General features: G+C 41.4%; 1 protein-coding gene across 3 annotated transcripts; it reads right to left on the bottom strand.

Annotated features, from left to right (window-relative positions):
- Window positions 1-684: 684 nt before the first annotated feature.
- LOC120727849 (SUN domain-containing ossification factor-like) lies at window positions 685-14,844 on the bottom strand. Of its 3 annotated transcripts, none has more exons than XM_040022406.1 (24): window positions 14,541-14,844; window positions 11,329-11,434; window positions 10,945-11,064; window positions 10,439-10,659; window positions 10,249-10,353; window positions 9,985-10,126; window positions 9,780-9,897; window positions 9,539-9,663; window positions 9,360-9,427; window positions 9,147-9,254; window positions 8,849-8,954; window positions 8,420-8,440; window positions 7,943-7,998; window positions 6,905-6,987; window positions 6,579-6,632; window positions 6,407-6,472; window positions 5,593-5,680; window positions 3,767-5,107; window positions 3,548-3,635; window positions 2,616-2,720; window positions 2,184-2,341; window positions 1,884-1,978; window positions 1,725-1,780; window positions 685-1,380 (listed from the first exon to the last, which is right to left on the bottom strand). In XM_040022406.1, exons 1-24 carry the CDS (start codon window positions 14,597-14,599, stop codon window positions 928-930), a joined length of 3,942 nt encoding a protein of 1,313 aa, XP_039878340.1. In that variant the 5' UTR covers window positions 14,600-14,844; the 3' UTR covers window positions 685-927. The 3 variants fall into 3 exon arrangements, with proteins under 3 accessions (XP_039878340.1, XP_039878341.1, XP_039878342.1); XM_040022407.1 differs by having other exon boundaries at window positions 1,884-1,975; XM_040022408.1 differs by lacking the exon at window positions 8,420-8,440 and having other exon boundaries at window positions 14,541-14,843.
- Window positions 14,845-16,366: the final 1,522 nt, after the last annotated feature.

Here is a 16,366-nt window from a genome sequence, read left to right as displayed (position 1 = left end):
GAAGAATAGCATCTCTGAAAGCACAACAGATGGGCTACAGCAGCAAATCGCCACACCGAGTGAAAAAAAAAAAAAGGTGCCTGTCCAGGTTCAGAACTCGGCATGAACATGAAGGCTGGTGATTAGCTGTGTAATGGTGTGGGGGGGGGTATTATATTGGCAAACTTTGGGCCTCTTAGAACACCATAACCTACCACAGTATTGTTGCTTAACATGTCCATCCTTTTATGTCAACTGTGTGTCCGTCTTCTGATGGCTGCTTCCATCTGGATAACACACAGTTCAAACTATGTGTACATAAAAATGAGTTCACTGCACTCAAACAGCCTCCACAGTCACTAGATTTCAATCCACTCACCACTAATAGGAGATTCAATCATAAACACAACTTGGATGTAAATATGGACCAAAATGTTTCTTTGATGTTGATGTTTGAAGTCCAACCCAGTACCAGTAATAAGCTATTTAACCCATTCTTTGTTGAGGGGGGCAAATGTTACCTGAAGTAACATAGCAGCTTTTATTTTGAAAGAGAGATTAGCCACAGCAAATAATTGTTTCAGTTCTTGATTCCTGGTCACATGATATTCGGATTTGTGTTTTGAAAGTGGAAATTCCTTCAACAACAACAAAAATAAGACGTTCACATCTTGAGACCTGTTGGGTCAATAATCACGTTCACTATTCACAACCAAAAGAGGAAAAAGCTTTAATGGAAAGCTGGGAAGACATTTTTTTGATTTGAAGTAAAACAAATGCAAATGATAAGAACTGAACAGTGACGATGAAAATAAAATGAACTTTAAGAGCGAACAGATTGTCTCGCGTTGAAACTTAAAGCTGCCTTTGCCCACAAAAGTAAACAGATGTCCTCTTTTAGAAAGAGTTGAGCAGTGGGTGAGGGGGAGGTTTTTGTCACTGTTTGAGTTAGACGGGACCTGAGAGCGCCACAAATGTCTTAGTGCTTGGCTCTGATTTCCTCCTCATGATGTCTTCTATGGTCGAAATGGGCAACGGTTCACTTTTGTCCCTCTGAGGAGCGTGAAGAAAATCCACCACCGTGCAGCTGGGCTTAGGACGCCTGCGTCGCCATGCCCGTTTCTCTGCCCGGCTCTTGGGTGGAGGGAGGCCGTCACAGATTCGAGAGCAGGCTGTGGTGAGGCCACAGAAAGAGGGGTCGTCTGAATGAGAAGATCCCTCCGAGCTCCCCTCTGACGGTGAGTCTCTAAAGGTAGGGTGAAGTAAATTTTTTGTAAGGGGGATGGGGTTTGTGGTGACAGGCGCTCCGTTGCATACTCCATTGGTCAGCTCAGGAGAAGACTGTAAGGAGGGTTTCAGAGTCTCCACCTTTTCTAGGGGTTTCATCTTACGGCGTCTCCTCTGTATAAGAAAAGAATCGGACGAGGCAGAAACATGAGATGCATTTTAATCACGATACCCTGGTAAAAGGGTTAATACCTTCCTGATATTACACTGTGACAATACAACACCAGTGCATTGTGCTAAACCCCAACGTTCAGTTTACTAGTTGCAAATTTATAATGGTTCGCAGCTTACTGAACTCAGTAAAAACTCCCCACTGGTGGGGTTTCCATGCTGCGCACTACTCAATATTGCATCTCCTTGCAAGTTCTTTTTTTGACAGTTTTGAAACTCACACATCGTGATATACTGACCAAGCCCCCCCTTCCCCCACAAACCACGCTACTAAAAGCATTACACACCTTTCTGTTTGCTGGATAAAGACTCTCTGTTCCCTCTGCATGCATGCATTCTGGGCCTGTTACAGAAAAAAAGGTTAATTTCTACAAACTGATTAGCAATTTTTAGCTAAATAAAAAGCAGATTCTTAAAACTTTCTGTGTTATGTGGTGCAACTTCACCTTCAGTGGTGGCTAACTGGAATGAGTCAGAGTTTATGAGTGGATAGGACGCACTCCTCTTCAAACCCAGTTCATCACAGCAGGAGAACTGTCTGCTAAGGATAACATTCAGTGTATTAATGGTTAGTGGAAAAGACAGCACACACCACCTTTATCAAGATATCTTGATGAACAACTCAAATTGTCCTAATGAGTAAAAATCACTCATTGCACTGCAACTTCTCCTCACAACTCCTAAGAGCCCATTTGAAGTGCTCTCTTTCTACTTATGGCTTCAGGTGGCAGAAGTTGTGTTTGTACCTTTCAGGACAGCAGTAGGTGTAGCTCTTAGGCGAGGGTGGCTCTGGTTCTGTGGTTGGAGGTACAGTGGAGAGGCGACAGTGGTTGGCACACAGTAGAAGGCAGAGAGACAGACACAAGAAGAGAGACAGCAGCAGGTAATTCTGCCTGTCTGATACCTGGAACGCAGGAAAGTGATTTTAAGTAACATGTGATATGTTGATGATGAGGACAGAAAGTACTCTGACAAAAAGTGTTATAAATACACTGTGAGGGGTTTTTATAAAGTTGGTTAAATATTAGCAGCTTCTCCTCATGCAAAAGCACCTAATGAGCAAGAGCACCAGCGCACCCTAATGACTGAGTGAGAAGACTCAATTTACTCCATTTGGGAAAAGGCAGGAAAAAACAGGACTGCAGATGACAGCTTTGTGCCCGGAGTGTTGCACACACCTCATTCTGCAGTTGGCTGACTCTGACGGACAAGTTGAGAACCAGCTGAGTCACGTTCTCCAGTTGACCCTGAAGAAACTGGATGGATTCAGTCTGACGTTGGTCCTATGGGCGTAAAAAGGCAACACATTAGCAACCAACCGCACAGGTTCACGTCACTGAAATGATATGCAAAGGTATGATGAGTAAGTATTTTGGGGTATAATAAGTGCTTGCTCTGTTCACTTGCAGACAAACACAGAGGCATTTCCCTTTGAAATTTCTCTTCCAAACACAATTTTGTGTTGTTGACTTTTCATTGCAACACTTGAAACAAAAGTGCAAAATGGGACCAACTTGAAATTATTTTTGCTACTCTCTCTTTTTTTAAGTGTGTTTAAAATATGGTCAAATCTGATATCGTTATTTGCTGCTGATATCCAGTCTATTATTTATGTCTTCTGTAGTGGACCAAAACAAATCTACTGTGGTCATAAGCTAAAACAATGAGCTACATGAAACTGAAACATTGTGACTATTTTACTGACTGCACCACAAAAATATGGAGCAACATTAGCATTCATGTGCAGTTGAGCTCCTGCCCACCTGACAACTCTCCAATAGGTCTATTCGCCCTCTTTCTAACTTAGAGTAAACGGTGCGTTAATGGACCATAAAAACAAAACAATGAGTTGAATTCCATGTTGAGTTGTGAGGAATTGCAAAGCCAGTTAAGGGTAGGTGTTTGAGCCATCGCTAATAGAAAATATTGATTAGCGCAATTTGGATCCCAAAGAGCTTTGAGGTAAAACACATCTGACCCTTGGAGGCAGCTGCTACATCGTGTGGCTGTTCTACAGTCAAAACAAACAGCAAGAAAAGATTTTGGAAAGAAGCAGCCATCTCAAAGTCAGACAAAGAGCTCTGCATGAAAACTGTGTGTTATTGTTTACCTGCTCCTCTGCAATTCTGGAAGTGTTCTGCAGTTTAATGATGGTTTTGTTGAAAGCCTTTTGCATCTCTTCCATCTGCTTTCGATACCTTAAGAAGAAGACGACGAAGAAGAAGATTTTTTTTTTTTTAAAAAGGATCACTGTAACCTCAGCTCATTAACAAAAACAACCTTTGTATTTTTGTTTTCCTCACTCCTCATGTCCTTCCACCATCCTCACCTCTGGCTAAGCTGCTCCAGGTAGCGTCCGCTCAGTGACATGTTCATCTCCAGGGCCTTAATGCGGTTGTTGAGTCTCATGAAGACCGACTCTTTCTGGCTCGAGCTGTGCACCGGGTTCCCGTTCTGCTCTGTGCCATTAGGGGGCTCTGCATAGATGTCCGAGAGGGACGGTGAGGTGGGTGAAGGAGGAGTTGGGGAGGATGGGCGAGGCAGCTGACCGTTGCCACTTGAAGATGCTGAGATGTCGTCTGCAAAATCCTCCATTTTAGCATTTGCGATGGCTGCGTGACCGCCAGAAGGCTCAGGTTCTGCAGCAGGTTCTGGAGCAGGGGGGGATACTTCAGAAGAAGCAGTGCTGCTTTCGGGTACAACAGCTGAGTCAGGCTGCTGCTCTAAATGAGGGGAGCCTGTGGGTGCAGGGACTGGAGATGGATCTGTTTTGTCTTGGGTTTGAATGAGGACATTTGTTTCTACTTGAGTGACATCAATCTCCAGCTTCTCCTCTGGGGGTGCCACCGATATGTCGTCTGCTGTGGCACTGGTGCTTGGTTTTACGGGGACAGAGCTACTGAGAGAAGCCGAAGGCTCCATGTGCTCTTCTTCCTCCAGCACATCCTGGCTGTTCTCTGGCCCTGGCTCCTTTGCCGGTTCCAAGGTGGACAGCTGTGGCGTTTCCACAATATGGGTAGGTTTGGCTGCAGATGAATCAGCATCGCTGGGTTTGGGGAGCGTCATGGTTTGACTGGGCTCCAGCAGAGGCGATCCAGATGCAGATTCTTCTGTGTTCCCAGCAGGCTGTGATACCTCCGATTCTACAGCTTCACTCTCTGGCTCCTGCTCAGAAGCTTGTTCTTTGTCTTGGAGCTGATGCAGCTCACTCGGGTGCTGCTGAGGTTCGGGGTGGGCAGATGAGTGCGTAGGTGGGTGCCAAGATGGTGTTTGGGTAGAAGGAATTATTTGCTGTCTTTCTGCTGTTTGGCATTCCCTGTGTTTGGATAGTGAGGCAGAACACTGCTGCTGGAAATACTTCAGAAGAGAAGCTGCACAGGAGCATGGAGAAGAAAGTGAAGGAACTGGAGGGCAGTACTTTAAGCTTTCCTGTTGTCTCTCATGATGATCCTTTTTCTCTTCTTCCAAGTCATCCTCCTTATCCAGAAGGATGATTGTAGAGCTGATAGGTTCTTCCTCATCCTTGTCTAAAGGAAGAACTATTTTTTCCTCCATGGGTGGGAGCTCTTGTTTGACACCTTCAGATGTGGTTGACGTCTCTAGGGCAGAGTTTTCCACAGTTTCAGGGATATCAGTGTCTTGTGAAATCTGCACGTCTTCAGAGTCTGGACTGGAGAAACGAGGACAATGTCGTAAATATTAAATGCAGAGAAGAGCAAAAACTGTAAAAGACTTATAGCCTTAACCAGTGTCGTCTACACACGTACAGAAATTAAAACCGCAGCTTATCCTTTATGTATTTTAGTGAAACACAGCAGTGCTCCATGACCTGCGGCATTATTCATCACTTTTCAGTTCTGATAATAAAAATACAATTTGGTTTGCTGAAATTTCTAAAATGCTTTTTTCCACCTCTGAAAACAATACCAGCATTTGTTGAAAGTTTGCCTGTGGTCAGTTTAAAACCATCTCTCACTTTTACACATCGAAAACGCCACGCCATAGGTCACAGGGAGCACTATTGCATTTGTGTGAAGAGGCTCAGAGGGACGTGCAAAATCTACTAACTATTAAAAAATGAAAAACACTATAGATAACACAGGTAATCAATGGGAGTAAAATAGTGAACCTGTGGTACATCTGACAGGTACTCACACTGAAGTAGTAGTAATAGTAGTTTCAGTGGTGGATTCAAGGGGCTGCGATGGCTCAGTTATGTTCACTTCTTGGGTTGAAAGGCTGCCTGAAAAAAAGAAAATCAGAAAAATTTAAATCAACAACAAATGTTTCAAAAGTACAGTTTAGTCAACTTCAACATTTTTGATTAAAGGAAAAAACTAAACAAAAATAAGCTTGTCAATCCTGAACGTTGTATAAGACTGAAAAGACGAATAACTTTACAAAAAAAGTGTCAGAAAAGTGTGTGAAACAGAAATTAAAAACAAATGATTTAAAAGCTGTATTTATATAAAACTAGAACAATGTGCAGCATAAAATGCTGAAATTCAAATATCTTTCTCTTGAATGTTATATATTTGTATTACAGTTGATGAATGTACTTTTTATTTTTTTATCAGTAACACATTGTAGTCAAGCTGTGTTTTTGTAGTTTTAGAATCCAAATATTATTTTCCTTGTTGATTAATATGAGATTTTAACTGGTTTGGTTTCGTCTGGTTGAGTTAATCCAGGCCTCTCTTTATGTCGTGTACACTAACACATCCCCTAACATCAAGGAATCAGGTTGGATTGCAGGTTAAATGACTTACAAATTTCCAAAGGCTTAGTATATGTTTTTATATTTGCATGGTAGGGTTTCAAATTAAACCCACAGACTGTTTTAATTTTACATTTACACCGGACCCTGACTTTTTGGGAAATTTGGATAGCTTTTATTATGTTTACTCTAGACAAGGTAAAATAAGAAAACAGTAGAGTGTTATATGCATATATGGCGTGTTGTCCGTACCATTCATCTCTGTGCCTCCTCCAAGAACGTTGACAGCAATATTGTTCACCATGTTTAAAATAGCATCTGAAGAGCAAATGATAACATCGGTCACAAGTTCACACAAACACAATCTGAGCTTGAGAACAAATGTACTCATCTTCATGCTGTAGGAGTTTAAAATCAGACTTGCCTTTTGCTGATCCAATTAAATCAGCCTCACCAGGTGCCGATCCAGAGGGATAATCTGTAGGGAGTGTTATTAAACGCTTTCATATATATGTAAGAAATTAAAATCACCAACCAATATAAATGTAAAGTAAACTACTATGACATTAGCTTAGTTTTACACAAAACAAAACTTTAAAAAAAAAATTCAAAAGGGATGATTTCAATACTAATTTATTATTCTCAAACTGTACTGACAACTGCACTTACACCAAGTTTAACAAGTCTATTTTTTTTTTCTTTTAACAGCAAGTTTACAGTAATTTTAGCTACAACATCCTCTGTTCTTACCCAAGTCGTCGTCCTGATCATCTGGCCTTTCTGAGGGATCAACTATCTCCTCATATTCTTCCACCATGCTTGTACCAAACACCCTGTCATAAAAATAAGGATCCAAATCTATAACCACAGTCACACTGAAAGTAATTTACAGTTGTGGTCAGAAGTTTCAAACTGTCACACTCAAATAAGAGGAAAATGTTAAGAAACAACCCAGGAAACCTCACTGCTCATAGTTAATGAAATAATGAAGGAGGAAGACCAATTCCAAATTCTTCAGCTTCACTTCAAATCAACAGCTAAACAGTTACAACTTGGACACAACTGAAAGAAATAATAATAATAACGGATTGGATTTATATAGCGCTTTTCAAGGCACCCAAAGTGCTTTACAATGCCACTATTCATTCACATTCACACACTGGTGGAGGCAAGCTACAGTTGTAGCCACAGCTGCCCTGGGGCAGACTGACAGAAGCCAGGCTGCCATATGGCGCCATCGGCCCCTCTGGCCAACACCAGTAGGCGGTAGGGTAAAGTGTCTTGACCAAGGACACAATGACCAGGACAGAGAGCCCACGGATCGAACCGACGACCTTCCGGTTACAGATACGCTAATAATCTCAAACACACATCAAACCTGGTCTAGGACTGGATAAATGCATAAACATCTAACAAAGACTAATGGGGGGGGATGTGTACATATTTGAGCCTGTATGCACACTTATATATTCAAACTTGTACAACCAATTCTTGTTTGCTCCAAGTCACCAAATAGTTTTCACTTCCTCAAAAACTATTAGTCAGCAGTTTCTGAAACTGTGATTTAAATGCATCTTTAAACTCTGCAGAAGCAGGAAACAACTGCCAACAGGTTAGTTCCACTTTTTCTAACCAAAACCTTGATGTAGTACCAAAAATCAGACGCTATCTTAGCTTATGTTGTGTTATGGTTTCTTGCTTCTTGTGCAATATACCGATTGTGACTTATTTAAATAGATTTGATTTGCTTCACACTGCATGCTGTGCGTTAGGAGCACTATCACGTACCTTATGAGACTAAGTGGGCAGAAATGTTCAGAGCCAAAGTGAGAGACCAGCTCTACCTACAACAAAAAATGTAAAAAAATGCAAAAGTCATTCAGATTATTTCATATCTTGTGTTGCAGGTTTATAAAATCATCAGCAGAGTTATTAATTAACAGCAAAGCATTGATTTTGTTATAAAGTCAATTAGTGTAATGAAAAAAAAATGATGGGTTGACAGACTGTGTAACTAGGAAATCAGAGAAATTTGAGAAACATAATAATGGGTATTATTCCGAGGATTATCAAATGTTCACATGTCTGAAATAAACACTTTGGAAAAGCAGCCACTGGACGTTACAATGGTTTGCAGGCAGCACAGCAAGTTAGATCTGATTCTGTTTCATTCGGATCACAGCAGTTAGACACAAAACACACTCCCCTACACGTTTACTGTTCAGTTCACCCAATGACAGAGCACTACAAGAAGGACAAGCTAACCTTTATGTACTTGGTGAACATCTGAAGCAAGAGAAAAGGGGAAAAAGAGAAATATTAAAAGAGATGTCAGCATGCATTAAAACGAGACTAGAGAGAGTATGCTGGCTTCACCTGAGTCACTCAGGCAAATGGCAACAGCATCTCTAACACTTTTCAAAATGGCAAAGCCACATTACATGCATTTAAGACGCGAAGCTGACAAATCTACCAAGAATACAAAGAGAAATATCAGCAACACCAGGGACAAAGAAAAAAAACACTCCTACAGTACAGTCGGGTAATAGTCAGCTGCAGATCGAAACAACTGTTCGTAATGTAATTACACTGAAAGATTACAGCAATTTGTTGCACACATTCAGCAGAGAATAAAGGAGATATAGCGAAATAATTCAAACAAACAACAAAACAAAAAAAGAATATAATGCTCACCTTTACATATTTTGCATAAAGATGCTCATCCAGTGGGAAGCTCTGAACTGTACGTTCATCCCGGGCGTGAAAGGTTCCCAGCTTTAGCCATTTATTTGTTGGGTACCTGCAAAAGTAGATTCATACAGCACAGTCAGATTAGTCGATGACTGAAGCTGCAGCTTGGTGTCGCTGGAAATTACAGCAAGAAACAAAAAAGATGACAAATGAAAATGTAAATAAGTGAAAATGTGATCTTCTTTTAGAAGATATTAAAAAGATGACATGACAGATCCGACAGCATAGCCACTGGGCATACCTATTACTAATGGACACAAGAAAGTCTTTAGGTGTAGACGAGAAGAGTTCAAAGTTGGCGATGACCAACTGCTTCACCTGGATGGGCTCACAGAGCTCAATAATGAACCTGAGCATCAGAGAGAGGGTGGAAAAAAAATAGAAAACTGGGTTTAAGAGGAGAGAAAAAGAGAATTGACTCATTTGTGGATAGAAGGAAAGGGATGCAACATACCAGATTTTATTACTGCAGGGGTTTAGCATGTATAAATCCATATTCTCCTTCAATATGGCTGAAGTGCTCTGCATTGAACAAAGAAGTATGAGTTGAATTTGTCACTGTGTCAACATCCAGCAGGAGAGGCAGATTTTATGATTTCATGGTGAATGGAAAACATAAGCATCATTTTATACCTTAGCCTCTGGGTTAGCGCCAAGTATCTTGGCCCCACACTCCACTGAGGCGTAGTTATTAAAGTTCTTCTGGACCTTCTTCACCGTATGAGAACCCACGTTGTCGGAAGTGTGAGTAGACTGAGCTATGGTGAGAAAAAAAAAAATGGGGGGGATATATAGAGATATATATTTTCACACTTTTGCAGTTTATTCTAGTACAGAAATGGCTGCAATTTCAAAATTCATATTCTGATCGTACTTTTTTCATTCTCCACCTCCATCATCTTGCGTTTCCACTCATCAAAAGTGGGGATGTCCTCGGGGTCTTTGGTGCTCACACTTGAATCTGTGTCTGTGGTACCAGGGGAGCTCAAGTCCTGTCACAGATAATGAGAAAATGAGAGCTGGGACAGCTCCTCTGGCGTGAAAGGAAAAATAGTTCACATTGAATCCACGCTCCTTACCGCCTCCTTGAGTGTGTGCGAGACGTTGGATTCCAGGTGCTGCGTACCGTGACCAGCAGGAGAACTCAGAGGAACATCAGTGTGGACTTTAGTACCTGCAGTGTGAACATTGGAAGTGTTCTCCAGAACAATTGGAGGGCTGCTGTAGTAATGAAAAATGCATCGTTGCCATCGTTTAAAGAGAGTCGAGAATGAATTTATTTATTTAACTACATCCAGAGGTTTTTAAAATCTTTCAAAGGGTGAAATGTTAACTGTACCTACCTGTCACTGCCATATGGATTGTTCTCTTCTTCTTCACATTCAGCAGGAGGCAGGTCAGAATCATTGACCTCAGAAGCAGCTACATCTAAGGCATCGCCCGGGACTCTGAAATTAAAGGGAAAAAAAACATTTTAGCAGGAGCATTAAATGAAACAAACATCAGCAGTGAGATTTGACAACAGTAACTTGCCCCTTGGGGATGCTGTCTTGAAGATTAACTTTGCTGGGGCTGTCGTTAGTTTCGGCAGAAAATGCAGCGACAGAGTCGGGGGAAGGCGGCGGGGAGGCATGCTCCTGATCTTGAGTGGCAGAGATTTCTATATGCTGACTTTCAGAGCTGTGCTCAGGTTGTGATATTCCTTTGTCTGCCTCCAGCTCTACCTCAGCAGCAGACTCGTCTGCTTCAAAGGCCTGATGGATAAAGACAAAGATGGATAAAGATATTTGCGCTGTTGAGTGCAATGGTATTGTTTGGCCCATTTACCAGAGCTGGACTGATCAATGAAACACTTAAAGCTCTGAATATCCCTGAACGTTCGTGACCTTGATTGCCTCTCTTGCGGTGAAAGTTTTATGCTGATGGAAACAAGATGTAAAACCCTTTTGAAGTCTTAGCTAAAACATGTTTTGACATTCTTACATAGCAGACAGTGATTGCAATATTAAATATAAATGAAAGCTGCAGTCATACTATACCATATCATATTCTTTTTGGCCCACTTCTTGTGGCATCTGCTCCTCTTTGACACGATCGTCTTCTGTTGGTGGCTCATTTTCAGGGAAAGGCGGGGCAGGTACGACCAAGCTTTCCTCGACCTAGTCACGACACAATAACATTTCACTGATATTATTACACCCCCAAATTTGAGTGAGCTGCTAAAAAACTTTGCTCAGTCCAAATATTCAGATAATGTTGTTGTTAATCTGCTACAAATCTAGCACAGCAAGGCGTTTCCAGAGCTGTTAAACAAACAAAGGAGTGCATAGTGAAGTGTCTGGTCATAAAAGCTATTCATCACATCGACCTGTACAAGCTCTGAGCCATGAGGTAAGTTCTGGTACAGTATTGCACAACGCTACCTCGTGATGATGGAAGTGTTCCTGAGGCTCTTCTTCCGAGCTGACCTCCTTTGGGGACACGGGGCTCTGGGCCTCTCCTTGCAGCTCTGCGCAACCAACATAGCAACTGTGGTAGCGAAGGGACAGAGCGAAAGACGGTCAGTGCCACAATACCACCGAGTCGGTTTTGAAAAGCAGGGTCACTTCATTTTGTGGAAAACAAAGAGCTCGGATTCTGAGGATGTGAGGAACTTTTAAAACTCTTGCAACAAGCGAACAAAACAACACTTTTATTTCAGGGCAGTGAGTCATGAACGGAGAAACCTGCAGCCCAGTGTGACGCACCGAGCGTTCACGTGGCCGTACCCCAAGGAATCAGTTTATCTTATCTGCATGCAGAGCCAGGGAATGTTTTCAGAGCCAAAAGACACACCTCAAGCACACATTACTCAACCTGTCTGTGAGACCTGCTTTTCATGTGTTATTCATATCCTAATATTGTTTTAATTGTGGGATGAAGGATGAAAGTATTTGAGGAATGATGATTACTTCGGATGACTGTGCATATTTCTGAATAACAACCAAATTTAAAAAAAAAAAAAAGTGTCTTTAAATGTTTATGTACATTTTTTTTTTCATCAACTTAAAAAACTGGAACAAAACCTAATTGTGGCATTTGCAAATGTTTTGACTCCTCTTCACTTATCAAGTGAAGAGGAGTCAAAACCTTATGTAATTAACTAATAAGGGCTTGTAAAAGGCCAAATGCTCCTAGTAGCTGATTACATTTCCAAAGCTGGCCTCCATGCAGCTAACACAGATGACGCTCACTGATGCCCACAAAGCAGGTGAAAGCTATAAAAAGCCTGAAGAGCTTGCAATTTCCTTTGTCTAAAATGTCATTCGAAACAGATGAAACTGGCAAGAGGACTGTGGAAGTCTGCAAGAATCAATTAAGGGTACTCACGTCTCTGCAGTTCAAAAATCATTTGTCTCGAGGTGCTGGAATTTTGGATACACTTATATATTAAAATATGCCTTTATTTTGAACCCTACAAGTCCATTGGGTGACACAATCCCAAAAAGAAAAAGGTCCGGGTCACAGTGACTGCCCCCTTGGCAGAAAAACAACAATAAACAGCAGTAACAAGCCTTAAAATAGCTGCGAAAATGTCAAACTGGTGTCCTCAAAGGCCACGCTCTAACAGTCACTTGGCAACAACCCAGGTCATGACATGGATTTTATTCTGGATTCCAGCTCAGGTACTTTACTTGGCCGGCTGCCTGGCTGGCATCGCTTTTGTGTTGATCTGACGTGAGGCTCGACTAGTCAAAAACACCCATGAACAACAGAGCATTTGTTTTCTAATTGAAAGTCATCTACCACAGTGTGATGCCAAAGGAGCAACAGTGGTGCTGAGCCACAGCCAGCTAAATAATTCATTACCCAATTACAAAGGGTTAAAACACTCACCATCACATTCAAAACGCTAAGATATGCTCAGTCTCACCGCAAATGCATTAAACGTTTGTATTACACAGTATACTGTATGTTATTATTATCTTTGAGAAATGAAATGGGTCGTATAAATGCAGGATTTGCAAAACACAGGATTAAGTTTTTAAGTGATAGTAGTGCCAATGCAACACCATGAAAAAAAGACTTAAAGAGCAGCCTTAATATGTGGAAGTGAAGTGCTGACCGCTGCAGCAGATGAAACACGTCTACCACAAGTGCAAAGATCATGTATGTGTGCTCACTCTTGTCAGACTGTCCTTGGGAAACATGTCTGATATGTGACTCTGATAGGAAAAAATGACACATAGTATGATTTCACCTGTATGGTGGTTTATTACTTCAATGAAATAAATTAGTGGTAGAAAAATTAAATCACACACTTTTTTTTAAACAAATGCTGAACCAGCTTTTTAGATATACGGTAATTAAAGTTAGTTAAATACAGTTTTATTTATATAGCACCAAATCACAAAAGCAGTCACCTAAAGGTGCTTTATACTTAGAGTAAAGACCTTCAATAATAGAGAGAAGCCCCCAACAATCAGACGATCCCCTATGTGCAACCACTTGTAGACAGCGGATAAGAAAAACTCCCTTTTAACAGGAAGAAACCTCTGGCAGAACCAGGCTCAGGGAGGAGCAGCCACCTGCTGCGACCAGCCGGCTACACTCCCTAAATGTAAATATGGAGAAAAAGCTACTGAATCCTGGTATATCAGATGTATGGGTCATGTAACATCATACCATGACATCAGTGTTTCTCTAACATGGTAAAAGGAGTTTTGTACTCTTCCTGCTGTGGTACTCTACTGGCATCAACAACTTCATTAAATTCCACGGCTTTTTCATGGGGTACAAAGCTGATAAACATTAAAAGGCAAAAGCAGCATCACGTAAAGCTTCTGTCTGAAATAAGAGCTAAACTGATGCTGTTGAAAGTAGGCCATGCCAACATCACCAACATCATCCTAATAAAATATTACATCATGTCCCTCCCTCCCCTTCTGTCTGAAGCACAGCAGGCAGTTTGTTTGATGGTTTGTTGCCATCCTATTAAATCAAGACTAGAACCCACATTCATCCTAAACCCTGTCTCTATGTTCTGTGTCAGAATTACAGAGCCCCAGCAAACTCAGGCTTCCACAGGACAGACATGACTGACGTGCAAGGCCCATAATCCTGTCAGCAACTGATGAACCAAACCTGTGTAACGTCTGATCCGTCACGGCATGGGTTGTCACTGATGTACACGGAGCAGATTAGCGTGTGTGTGTGTGTGTGTGTATGTAAACCAGGCTGTCTTGGTCAGTGTCTTGTAGAAAGGTAATAGTTAAGCTAGAGCTCAGACAGACTTCGCACAGGTGCCAAACTTTAAAGCGGCTGGTAACATTCAAATCATATTCTGGCTTCCAGACGGTAACATTTTCATGAAGTGAACAACTTCGCGAGGTCGTTTAAAGCTAACGCTTCCCAAGCCCGCTTTAAAGTTAGCTGGTTAGAAGTCAGCTACTCAAGCTAACTCGTCTGCGAACAAGTCAGAAGTCAGCCAGGTGCCACATCACACCACAATGTTTACGCAAGCTAGCCAGACAAAGCGATGTAAAGGTTAACCTTGGGGTAATCTTTACTCGGGCTGTTTGGCAGTTTGAATATTTTGTGTTTTTCAGCGAAACAACAGTACTGTTTTCAAACGAGACTAATTAAACTAACTCACCAATAGACAACAGCTAGCCACACTGACACAAGTCGCCACAACAGTGGTGTCATCTTCATCCCTCTCCTGCCGGGACAGACATCCTCTCCGCGCTCACAGAAACGTTGTATCCTTTTGCTTCGCTGTCTTTCACAGCGGTGTATAACATAAACCGATCCGCTGTTTCCTGTTAACAAAGCTGACGTTGGCGGTTTCACTGATGAAGTGTGATGCTAACTGCTGTAACTCCCCCCACACACACATACACACACAACTTGCTACCGGGTCACCGCGAAACTGTCCAATGAAAACACAGCGACGCCATGGCGCAGTTCAAACTGAGCGTATGTTGGGAGCGCTCGTTTTGTAGCGCCTGGTCGCCCGATTGTATTGAGCTCCTTGAAGTGAAGTATTTTAAATTTGTCAAGGGAGTGGGATTTTGCCTTTCAAGCGTTATCATTTGCGATAATCAAAACACACCCGCAGTGTTGTAGTGTTACGATCATGCGGGGTGTGGACAGCTAATGGAAATTCACACAAGCTCCGTAAAACATGTAAACTTAAACTCTCACTGTATACCCCATTAAATAACTTTATAATAAACCCCAAATTCCACACCGTGAAACTTACATGCGTGCTAAAGATAGTATATGTTTTTTTGTTTTTGTTTTTTTGGTGCAATCACATGTAACTTGACCTCAAATATTGCAAATCGGTGCGTTTCTTGCACCAGTTTTACAAAAGTATCAGCCTGTATCTCAACAGGTCAGCGCAATTATCAGGAATGCGAAGAGTCCTGTGTTATTTTTGGCTGTGAGGTTCACTTTGCAATTAGATATCGTGCACTGCAGCAAACAGCAGTGAATGCTGTTTTATATTAAACCCACTAGGGGGAGCCCTCTGCTCAACCCTGCGGGGTTTTCAAATTGTGAAACATAACTATAGGCGTTAAGGAGATCATTTGAAACTCACCTTGGTATAAGCAAATCACGGGGTGATGAGCCCAAGAGCCATCATGTGCCTAAAGTGCTAAATGAAAAGAATCATCTCTTCCACTGAATAGAGCTCCAAGCTCACTTGAGCAGCACTTTAGCTTAGTGTGACTACAGGGCATGTGGCCAGTCATAATACAAAGCACACTTGGACTTTGAGAGGACAAAGATACTACATCCTGATTTGGGGATGACTGAGTGCACATTTGGACTTAGACAAAAATGAGTCCTTGGCTTTAAGAAAAATCTTTTTACAGGACTACATTCATAACTAACGAACGAAATGTGCTAAAAGAAACACTTTTTTCTGGGTCTTTTGGTAAATGGTAAATGGACTGGTTCTTTTAAAGTGCTTTTCTACACTAAATGAGCACTCAATGTGCTTTTGCACTCAATTTCAAATTGTGTGGTCATAATGTAGAGTTTGGCAGTTAATTTCTTACCAATGCATGAAAATCAGAAATCATGTAACATCGCTACATTTTGGAAATTCATGTACTGAACAGTTTTTTGTTTTGTCCCTAGTTGAAATAAACTTTTACTACCAGACCAACCTAGACTTCTGCTGCCACCAAGTGGCTACAAGTAAATCACATTACTTTAACATCAAGAGGTTTTTCTTGTGCAGTGGATATGCAACCCGCATACTAAATACTGTGTTAGTGCCACAAAATGTGACAGATGGTATAGTTTACATATGTCTGTTCTATTAATTTCTGTTAATAACGTTCATTATATATATCTTACACACATCACCATCTCTATGCAGAATTTTAGTACATTTTCTACATTATGGAAGGCTTAATGTCTGCACAAAAAAAGCATAAAAACTGTAACAAACCTTTGTTTTAGTTG

This window comes from Simochromis diagramma, unplaced genomic scaffold, assembly GCF_900408965.1.
Source record: "Simochromis diagramma unplaced genomic scaffold, fSimDia1.1 OVJJ01000205.1, whole genome shotgun sequence".
Classification (NCBI taxonomy): domain Eukaryota; kingdom Metazoa; phylum Chordata; class Actinopteri; order Cichliformes; family Cichlidae; genus Simochromis; species Simochromis diagramma.
Note: the sequence above shows the minus strand (reverse complement) of the source record. Positions and strands in the feature narration are given on the sequence as shown.